At 33.3% G+C, this 11,641-nt stretch overlaps 1 protein-coding gene across 1 annotated transcript; it reads left to right on the top strand.

Moving 5' to 3' along the window:
* Positions 1 to 5,916: 5,916 nt before the first annotated feature.
* LOC146915188 (histone H3.3-like) lies at positions 5,917 to 6,696 on the top strand. The gene is made up of 3 exons (XM_085717700.1): positions 5,917 to 6,044; positions 6,188 to 6,281; positions 6,383 to 6,696. Exons 1-3 carry the CDS (start codon positions 5,932 to 5,934, stop codon positions 6,551 to 6,553), a joined length of 378 nt encoding a protein of 125 aa, XP_085573826.1. The 5' UTR covers positions 5,917 to 5,931; the 3' UTR covers positions 6,554 to 6,696.
* Positions 6,697 to 11,641: the final 4,945 nt, after the last annotated feature.

Genomic DNA, 11,641 nt, shown 5'->3' on the forward strand with positions numbered 1-11,641 from the left:
GAAAATAGACTAACACATAACAACTTACAAAAATTGCAAGCAAAGCTCTTTGAATTGTCTGCTACGCTAGAGAACTGGAGAAATTATTTAATTTTTTGAATAGAAAATAGATATATAATAAAAACCGATCGAACGAGAAGAATGAATGTACAAAGAAAGGACTACCAAAAGTGCCCTAAAAAACCAAAAAGCACCCAACACCAACAAAAATCACAAAAACAACAACTCTTCCTTATACATATATGCTTCACCCAACATTTCCCTCCATCTTAAGTCTATCATCATCTTTAAAACAGAAATATTAGCATTTTCTATTTTTAGTCAAACAAGTAAACAACTAAAAATTTGAACAAGATATAAGTTCATGTATCATATACGAATTTAAACATAAATAAAGATCAAAGTTAAATATTAAAATGACAAAAATAAAACATGAGCTAGATGTACAAATTTCATGTTTTCAACCCCTCAAACAAAAATCAAGATGATAAAACAATTAAGATCATTATTTCCTACTTCCTTCGGATGCTTTGATCATAATAATCTAGTACAAATGGTCTCACCCAAGGTCAATGGCACTTAGTTAATCCTCATCCTCATAAGAAATGCTCTTCCGGTGCCAATTTGCGTGGGATAATTTAGGTTTCTTCAAAAAAAAAAAAAAAAACTCTCCCTCTTCGTCTTCTTTTTCCTCCAATATAATAAAATGGAAGCCATTTAATCCAGTAGATTGCTAATCCATTAAGAACGAATCATTCTCCATTGTAAACAACCTAAGGCATCATATAAAATATTCAAGCATCAGCATGTTACTATACACAAGAAAGTTTTTAAAACAACATACATAAATTAATATAGATTAAACAATTATAAATGGTGGAAGATAACTTACTTCGAAGTTGTCGAAACCAAACTTTCAACATAATCAAAGAATATGTAATATAATCCATTGGTTATTCTTTTTCTCTCTACTCTCTTATCCCTCTTATTATAGATAATTACTCTCTGACCTTCATCATCATTTGTTAATAATATCAATGTCTCTCCATTCTTAGAAATGTTGAATGGCAACAATGAAGCCTTTTTCATGTATCCTACAAAATCATCATCGGTTGGAAGGTTATGCATTTGAAGATTAAAGTATTTGATTCTAAATAACTGAGTCCAAGACTCTTGAACTCCAAACTCCTTCATTTGCCATGTAACGAACTCAGTTCTCTTAAAATCATGGGAAAAGGAAAGGCGGTCTATCAGAACCAGAAGATATGGATCCACACATGGCACCTCATTCAGTGGCGGAGCCAGGATTTTTATAAAGCCCGGGCGAAAAAAAATTTGCAATACACTTATAGGGGTTTACATAAGAAATTGCAAGCAAATAATAAAAAATTTAAAGAAATTGCCCAATTTATAGGGGTTTATATAAGAAATTCAAGGGGATTTACATAAGAAATTGCAAAAAATTTGGGCCGGAGCCCAGGCGAGTGCCCGGGCTCGCCGGGCCTTAGAACCGCCCCTGACCTCATTAAAACTCGACGGAAGCAAAAACTGTGTGAATGTCTCTGTGGAAAGATCAAGCGAAGCAATCACCAAAAGCTCAAGAAGAGGAACAGAAGCTTCTAATGTTCCTCCAGCAAAACTTGATTGCAAATCATCCCGAATAGTGTACCAGTTAACTGTTCCACTCAAATGCAAACCATTACCCTTGACAAGAGGACACGAAATATTTCTCTAACATTTATCACCCAAGTTGAAAATTCTTACCTTGTTTCTCCATACACCTTCATTCTCAGGATTTGTTTACGAACCGCTACAACCTTGTAAGTCCCTGTTAAATAATCACAACCAAAAGTGAAATCGAAAATGCCTAATAGAGGTGTATTAACGTGAAAGAACCCTAGTTTTTCCGATATTGTCCTGGTTGCAGGGTTCCAGAGACGGAACCAGAATTTAGCCTGCATACTTGAATAAGATGAGAAAAGTAAGCACAACAATCCATTGAACGAACCAATGACCCAAAAAATATTGATTATCCAACAAATCCTGGTTAGTGTCACAGGCAACCGTGATCGACGGATTGTCGAGTAAACGACGCACCGGTAAGGATAGTACACTTTCCATGCGGTAATGTTGCATAAAAGGTGTGAGCATTGTTGTCAAAATCCCGACTTAAATCTTAAAATCCAGGATTTTGCGACTTTCTTCACCTTCAACGACCTAAATCCATAGTAGAATCCTAAAATAAGCAAAATCCATCGATTTTGATTGCGATTTTACGTTTTCTTATAAACTAAGTCATTTATGACTATAAACCATTTATAACATATATTTAGTATTATTATTTTTTGGTAAAGTCCATCGATTTTGATTGCGATTTTACAATTTCTTCTATCGATTCTACAAAAGTCCTTGAGTAAAATTTTTCGATTTTGATTGCGATCTGAAGTAAAGTCCCGATTTTAACAACCTTGGATGTGAGTATGAAACAAGGGTTTAGTGACGATTTCTTAAGGTGCAATTGGATGAAAGTTGGAATCGAGGGATGGTTTTGACATTAAGGAAAGATTGGATTGCGCCAATAACTTCGCCAGGAATGAACACAGACGCTTTGGATTGAAGTTGCATCTTAAATGAAGGGATATCATCCATTGGACCAGTGGCGTTGAAGTTGAAAACCTAAAACCCTAACATCAAAGAGAGCAATAGGGACCAAGAATAACCACAAATATTTTAGGGTATCTACATTTATTTATACTGTTATTGTTTTTTTTATTTTATGAAAGAGGATTGTTAATGTTTTTTTTTCTTCAGGGGTATATTGTTAATGTTAATAATACCACTATTATGATGCTGATTTTTTTGGATTGAACACATTAATTGGGTTTCCGGTCTTTTATCTATACTATATATCCTTTCAGCACACTTTTGGGTTGAACTTTTCTTTCCAAAAATACACTTAATTTTTAATTTTAATCTTAAATAAAAATAACACATGTAACAAATAGATAAAAATAAATTTGATTTAACGAGAAAACTTACACACAATTCCTTATGAACTGTTCTTATTGTCAGCCAATTATAAAATAACACGTGGATTACTAATCCATGTCACTAATCATCCCTGTTAACCCTCTTTTACCTCCGTTAACCATAGATCAAACTCACAAAAAAAATAGCACAAAACAAAAACTAATGTTACTTTTTTATCAGCCGATTTTATGTTGTACATATGTGTTGTTCCCCTCAATACAACCGACAAAGATTGCCAAGTATTTTCATATCCTTTCCACAAAAAACCGTATTTCCATATTACTTTATTACGTCCACAAAAAACAGTATTTCCATATTATTTTATTATTTTATTAAGTTACTCTTCCTTAACCTTTGATCAATTGTAACCAACGTGAGAAAAAAATAGTGGTAAGGATTGAACTTTAAATCCTCTAAAAAAAACGTGACCAAAAAATAATGTTAAAGATTGGACTTTAAATCCTCTAAAAAAATATTAGTAACAAATGTGATGTTAAAGATTGGATATTAAATACTCTAAAAAAAATATTAGTAACAAACGTGAGCAAAAAATCATGTTAAAGATTGGACTTTAAATCCTCTAAAAAAAAGATTAGTAACAAACGTGATAAAAAAATAATAATGTTAAAGATTGTACTTTAATTACTCTAAAAAAAGATTAGTAACAAACGTAAGCAAAAAATAATGTTAAATATTTGACTTTAAAGCAGAGAATACAAATTAATCGAATCATGATTCAATTCATATAGCTTAGCAGAGAGTTCCAATAAAACTTGACACACAAGTCACATTACACACGAGATACTTCGTAGGAAACTAAGGGTCCGTTTGGTTCGATAGTTTTGGAGGGGAGGGGAGGGGAGGGGGAGGGGAGATTTTTAGTTTGAAGTGTTTGGTTCAATTTTTAGAAGGGAAGGGGAGGGGGCAAAAGTTATGGTGCATAAGCCATAACTTATGCACCATGCATAAGTTAATCAAAACCATCAGATAATTGGACACTTGTAATGATCCCATGGTTCTCACCTCAGACCCCACAATCAGTCACCACAATCTTCTCCTACCTCATACGACTCAACCTTGCTCGCGCGCGTAACTCCGACGTCGTTTTCCAGTTGATTCACGGCGGGATTGCGCCGACTCCAAGGAAGCAGCTCGCCACCAAGGTAACTACCGTTCACCGCCATAACTGATTTGTTTTCCATTTTCTCGATGTTAGGGTTTCGTTTTCTTCGATTCGAATTTTTCGATTGATTTTAACTCGGTGGGAGAAGAAAATCACACAGATTCACTTCCCACGCCGTCAGCCTCACTATCACATTCTCAACCTCCACCTCCGATCACAATTCCGCCACCAAAACCTCCAGATTCATGTTTCACGATGACCTCGCCGGAACCACAAAACACAGTCACATATCTACCTGTGCCACCACTGCTGGAATCAGAATCAGCGATAAAGCCATCATTATTGGCTTCCATCTCCACCATTCAAACATCTTCAATAGAGATGAAGGGGTTTTCGTCGATGACTAAGCATGGGGATCTTGACTACCCCGTCAAACTATCATTGCAAGCAATCCCTTCATGGGAATTCTATTGGTTATGGATTTCATGTTCTGAAAATTATGAAAAGTTTGAGGTATTGGTTGGAATATGTATGTGGAAAATTTTTTGCAAAGAGGAATTATTATTCCATTGGTTGGAAGGTTTACAAAGGTTTAGAGAAAAAAACTATAGTTTGTTTTGTCAATTTTCATGAGACTTTTTCAACTTTTAACTGCAAGCTAGAGTTTGAGTGTGCTAGTGTGAATATTGTGATCACTATTCTTGAGGATTATGAGTATTGCATCTATGTTATTATTGAGCTATTTGACCATGCAATCCTTCACTCTGTGATTCACCACTTCCGTAATCAAAGTATGCTGTTTTACTTGATTTTTATCCCACCCACCGCATGTATGGATGTTCTTATTTGTTGGGTTCTGAGATTTCAATTGAGACTAGTTCACATTGAAGCTACATTTTCCATTGATTTTACTTGTTGGGTGTTAGCAATTGGTTTGGGAATTCGTGCTGCTTTGTGGTTCATGTCAGGTGTGGTGTTTTTCATGGGGGCTAATTCACATGTTAAAGTTAAATCAAGTGGTAGCCCCATCAGTAGTATTGTTCAAGTCTTTGTGGTTGTAGTCAAGAAATTAAGACTTGTGCTACCTGCTCAGCATCCAATCCTTTCACTCTCTGATTTCTTGCAACCCAAGTTTGTTAATTCAAAGCTTCCTTGCACATATCAATTCAAGATATTGAACAAAGCCAAAATAAATCCAAGTGGTTCAACAGCTTATCTATGGAGTCTTTGCAACATGCAACAAATGAAAGAGTTCAAGTGCTTGGTGAAAGTGTCACTTATATGGTTTTCATCCATTCTATACTTTCTAGCAATCGTTATCCTTCATGCCCTTACTGCTGATAGACTCATACACATCAATGGGGTTAAAGGAAGTTCTCACATATATGACCATCTTGTTACTTTTATGGCTCCTGATAGTGTTTTGACATATTCCCCTATTCAAAAAGTGTATTGCTTCATCTTGCCTCAGAAACTTGGACATGTGGGAGCTGCATTATCCATTGCAATTTCTTGTTGGTTGCTTGTGCTTTGTCTAACAATTGTCAAGAGAACTTCATTTGCTTGGATTAATTATGGCTGCAATTTCTTCAAATTGAATTACTTGTCATCTGTACTTTCAATCAATTGTGCTAGATATGTCTATTTCCCTCTATCCTATGCAAAATCAAGTTTGATGGCCATAGCTCCTTGCCTTGATCTATTCAATTGTTCTTTGCAAGGTCAAAATGTTGTTTTATTAGTTCTATGGCAGGAGTGGAGTATTGTTGTCAAAGCATATGAGAACTGGAAGTATTGGCGTTACAACCTTGAGGACAAGCAGGAAATCTGCTCCTACTACTGGAGGAGTCAAAAAACCTCACTGTTACCGTCTTGGAACCGTCGCACTTCGGTAATTTCGTTTTCCCCTAATTTTTTAGGTTTTCATAGTTTTGAATTTGAATTTTGGATTCATAATTTTTAGGAATTTTGAATTTGCGGTTTATGATTTTTAGGTTTTCGTTGTTGTTAATTTTCGATTGATGTTATTTACAGTGAGATCCGTAAGTACTACCAGAAAAGTACTGAGCTTTTGATCCGCAAGCTTCCATTTCAGCGTCTTGTCCGTGAAATTGCTCAAGATTTCAAGGTAAATATTGTTAATTAGTTTCATAATCGAGTTTGTGTGAAATCTTGTTCCTCTTTGGTTTATTTAATTTGTAATTTTTGTTTTTGATATTGTTGTTATAGACGGATCTGAAATTCCAGAGCCATGCAGTTCTTGCACTTCAGGAAGCAGCTGAGGCTTACCTGGTTGGATTGTTTGAGGACACCAATCTGTGTACAATTCATGCTAAGAGGGTGACAATTATGCCAAAGGACATTCAGCTTGCTCGTCGCATTCGCGGTGAACGTGCTTAGGGTGGTGAAGGTGCTTTTAGGGTTATGGCGGATTAGTATTTTTGGAAGGATTTAGGGTTTTTATGAATTGAATTTTCTTTTATGCGTTGTATAGTTCTGAACCTATAATGTTCAATTTTTAACAACAGACATATTTTGGATTATGATTAGTTTGTACTATTATAAGTTTGTACTAGATTTTATTGGGAATATTTTGATATGATGTAATGAAAATTATACATTTCACATTCTTTATAACATTCTTCGTTTTGATATTGATGCTTATAGGTTGTTACAAAACCATTAGACAATTAGTTTGGTTTCACAAAGAACACTATCAAAACCATTAAACCATACTTATGGTTTCAACAATAGTTTTTATTTAAAATCATTTATCAATAATGATTTTCAATATTCTTTTAGGAGCACTTGTTGTGGAGCACTTGTTATTGGAAATTATAACATTCACATTCTTTGTTGTTACGTATTCATGATTATAGGTTGTTACAAAACCATTAGACACAACCAACTGATTATGTCACTTTTCGTAGAAACTCGAGAGGTTTAACACGAAATACAAACATAAAATAAAGCAAAAGTATGTTTTCTTTTTCTAGAAGATAAATTGTTTAAAACAAATTAATAATTTCATTTAAAACCATTAGGCAGTTATTTTGGTTTCGCATAGAACACTATCAAAACCATTGAACCATACTTATGGTTTCAGTAATAGTTTTTATTTAAAACCATTTATCAATAATAATTTTCACTATTCTTTTATTTTATTTACCATTTGACAATTATTTAATAGGTTATAAGTGTGTACTATTAAGTGGTTACTTAATAATGATTTTAATGTTTATCACATTTTTTTTATTACAAAACCATTACACAATTATTTTGGTTTCACATTGAAAACTATCAAAATGTGTACTATTAAGTGGTTACTTTGAAAACTAATTTTAATAAAATTGAACATTCTTAGGCCAAAAATTAAATAAAATGAACGGTATACTATGATAGATACTATAAAAAGACACAACCAACTGATTATGTCACATTTCGTAAAAACTCGAGAGGTTTAACACGAAAAACAAACATAAAATAAAGCAAAAGTATGTTTTCTTTTTCTAGAAGATAAATTGTTTAAAACAAATTAATAATTTCATTTAAAACCATTAGGCAGTTATTTTGGTTTCACATAGAACACTATCAAAATCATTTAATCGTACTTATGGTTTCAGTATTCCATACCCCTAATTTTAGTAAAATTAAATTAAATTGAACATTATTGGACCAAAAATTAGATAAGATGAACAATATAATATGATAGATAATATAAAAAGACACACCTAACTATCAAAACCATTAAACCATACTTATGGTTTCAGTATTCCATACCCCTAAGTTTGTTTCACCATAAACTAGATACAAATCAAGAAATTCAAAAACTTGATACAAACATTAACAAGAAATTTAACACTAATCTAGAAATCCAGAAATTCAATAAAAAAAACATTAACGTGCTGGATTTTGAATCAATTCTTCATAGTATGAAGTTGCTGCCTTCTCCACATAGTTACTTTTGCAATTGCTTGAGTCGCTTAATATTGATGAACAGATTCCAATTCTCAAATCCATAGTTTTTGCAGCCTTGTCATTCTTCCCATAATTTTCATCATCTGAATCTTGTGCAACATTTTGTTGTTTCTTTTTTTGATGCTTCTTTTCTTTACCCTTAGACTTTCTTGTTTTCTGCTCCTTATTTTTACCACCATCAGATGATGAAGCTGTGTCATTGCTTTCCTCCTCCTCCATTTGTGTTAGCCCAAAACTGAATGATGGCAATGACTCTAGCTCTTTAGTTTTTTTCACATGCATGATCAAAGAAAACCATTAAATACATCTAATGGTTTTGGAGTACAACTGCCCAAAACCATTTCCACAGCACAATGGTTTTTGCATAGTTTTTAGAGTTTAACAAAGTTCTAACAAAGTGCATTGTGGTGTATGGCTTCTAAATCTCTATGTCCATATTACGTCTTATTTTCACTTATATTTCTGGCTCTTGTTTGTTTTTTCCTAACAAAAATAACAATAATGATTTTTTTTGTTATATTCAAAATAATTCACACACACATACAATAAAACCAAATATATTAGTGTCATAAGGATGCAGCAAGTAAGTGAAATGCGGCAAAATCATTGAAATAAAACAACCATTGATTTTGGTCAGAGCACATATATGGCTAGCAGAGATGGACCAATAGAGCCGTTTCAAATCACAAACACAGTGCAGGAAAATATTGTCTCAGCTGATATTTTAAGACCATAAAAATGGAGCAAGTAAGTGAAATGATCTCAATCCATACTGCCATTTAAGTGAAATAAATAAAAAGAAAAAAAAAATCATTGATTTATACAGCACAACACATAACACAAGCAAGATGAAGATTTCAATCCATACTGCCATTTTACAAAATTGCAACATGTTGTAAAACAAATGATCTCCAAACACTATGACAGTGTGACATATTGCATTGTAGCTACTGCCTACTGCTCGCGCGCGCGCAGACACAAATGATCTCCAAACTTTTGAGTTTGGGTTCTAATCCTGCTGAAGATTACCTTCTTCCACTTACAAATTGGAAATTACCCTCTAACATGCTTTTTGAAATCAATCAAGAAATATACACTATTATCATACATGAAGAAAAACTTTTTCCCCTAATTAGAAGAGCAATTTTAAAAGAATGACTAATGTTTGGTTTATGTAATGGATGACAATGAGCCACATCCCATCTATATGAGCTAGTTGGACACTTATTTGTTTGTAGTTGGTTTTCGGTTTTTAAACATGTTAACACTGCATTCATTTTAAGTGTTTGTTTTGTATGACGTTTTGATGAAAATTACGGCAAAAATGCATATGAAAACATGCTAACATGCTTTTGTATGTTGCCAACGTGGCGTGAAGCCAACACAAGCTTATTTCAATATCTCTGGTATACCGTACAATGTGGTAAGAAACAAAACTAATATTATGCATTTACTAAGATTCATGTTCTACCATATCTTTTTGGTAAGTAATTGTTGCCAAATGACCTAAGAAACAAAACTAAAAGGCTCTTATTTAGGAAACTAGACCCTAGATGCAGACATTGAAAATCAAGAATGCAATAACAAAAATCTGAAGTGAAATTAAGAGAAAGGCAAGACTAACACATCTACTTACACATGTTAAAACTAATCCACAAAGGCACACATAAGCAATTTTTTCCACAAAGGCACACATAGGCAATTTTTTCCCTAATATGATAAAATGTTACTAATAAATAATTAAACAATAACTGTGAGGACTATAATAGAGACACAAATAGATGGGTAAAAGTTTAAGCATGCACATCCATGAAGAGTTACATTTTTTTGTTTCTTAAAACCAAAACTTTCATCAACTCTTGACTCGCAATTAACAAAAAAAAAACAAAATGCACTAACTTAACTTAAACTAATAATGCTCTAGTCTTCTAGCAACACTTTTTTGTTCTTGAGAACATTCTCAACCTTTCTCTTGAAATCTTCAGTCCCATCTTCAAGAGATACTCTGAAACCATTTCCACAGCAAAATGGTTTCAGAGTAAAACTTCCAAAAACCATTTACACATCATATTGGTTTTCACAGAACAAATTATGAACACTTATTCAAACAAACATTCACAACTATTCATCACTGAAAAATAATCAGCATTTCAAAATTGAATATAGAAAATAATACATAAGGACTGAATAAAGAAAATTATTGATCATATTATACACTCGCAGTGGCACTCAAAAACATTTATATAGGTAACAAAATACACTGTTCTGATCACCATTTACATAGACTACCAAAATAACAACTAAATACTCAAGAAATTAGTTCTAATTAAAACTCATGCATCAGGCAAAAACAGATAGCTAAATCCTCAAGAAATCAATTCTAACAGAATGATTAAATAACGAGACTTGTGTACTCATAAACTCAAAAAGAGCTTAAATGGACAAAAGTAAGTAACATCTAACTTCAAATGACATGACAAAAGATGTTAGCCTAAGTGAACCTTTACTCTCTAAAGGCAAATTCTGCATAAGAGAGGCAAATTCTAGCTGATATACTACGAATAAACAATTAGAGGTACAACAAGTATAAGGCCATTTAAGCTTATTCAAACATAAGAGACGCAAATTCTAAAGGCAAATTCAGCATAAGAGAGGCAAATTCTAGCATATTGGTTTTCACATAACAAATTATGAACACTTATTCAAACAAACATTCACAACTATTCATCACTGAAAAATAATCAGCATTTCAAAATTGAATGGTAGTAAAACAAGAAAACGAAAAGCGATTATTGAGAATGAATTATGCGGAAAAGTGAAAGTGAAAAAGGAAGTAACCGCAAAAGAATTGACATGAGTCTCTTCTTCTTCGAAAGGGTTTGGATCTTAACGACTCATTGTTGTGAGAATGAAGAGATCTTCGAAGAAATCGAAATCGAAATCGTAGGACGGTGTTGATGATGAAGAAAGACGGTGTTGATGGTGAAGAATGACGGCGATTCTGTTGTTTCCGGTGGTGGAGGTTGTTTCCGATGTGATTCCGGTGGTGGAAGTTTGAGAAATGACGGTGACTTTTGAGAAATGGCTTTTGAGAAATTTTGTTTTGCCAATTTTCTTTGTTTTCGGTTTTGGGGGTGTAGGAAGCAAATTTGTTGGGCTACGATTAATGGGCCATATTAACAATCCTTATGCAGGGTGCATAAGGAAAATCCTTATGCACCATGACCAGACCCGGGGAGGGGAGCAAATTTTATTGCAGTGCCAAAATTATCCTTAGATTAATTTAAAATCTCAATATTATCCTTATAATTAATAATTAGGTTATATTATCTTTGAAACAACTTTTATTATTATTATTACTAGCGTCCAGACGGGCACTCCCGTGCCCGTCTGTCCGCTTTTTCTACTGCGCTAACACATGTATATAAACAAAAATGGTAGGTTAAAAAAAATGTTGCTTTGAATAGTAGTTATTCTATGATTAAAACACACTATAATTGATATTGTTAT

This window comes from Medicago sativa, chromosome 6, assembly GCF_051527215.1.
Source record: "Medicago sativa cultivar Bolivia chromosome 6, Bolivia_mono, whole genome shotgun sequence".
NCBI lineage: Eukaryota > Viridiplantae > Streptophyta > Magnoliopsida > Fabales > Fabaceae > Medicago > Medicago sativa.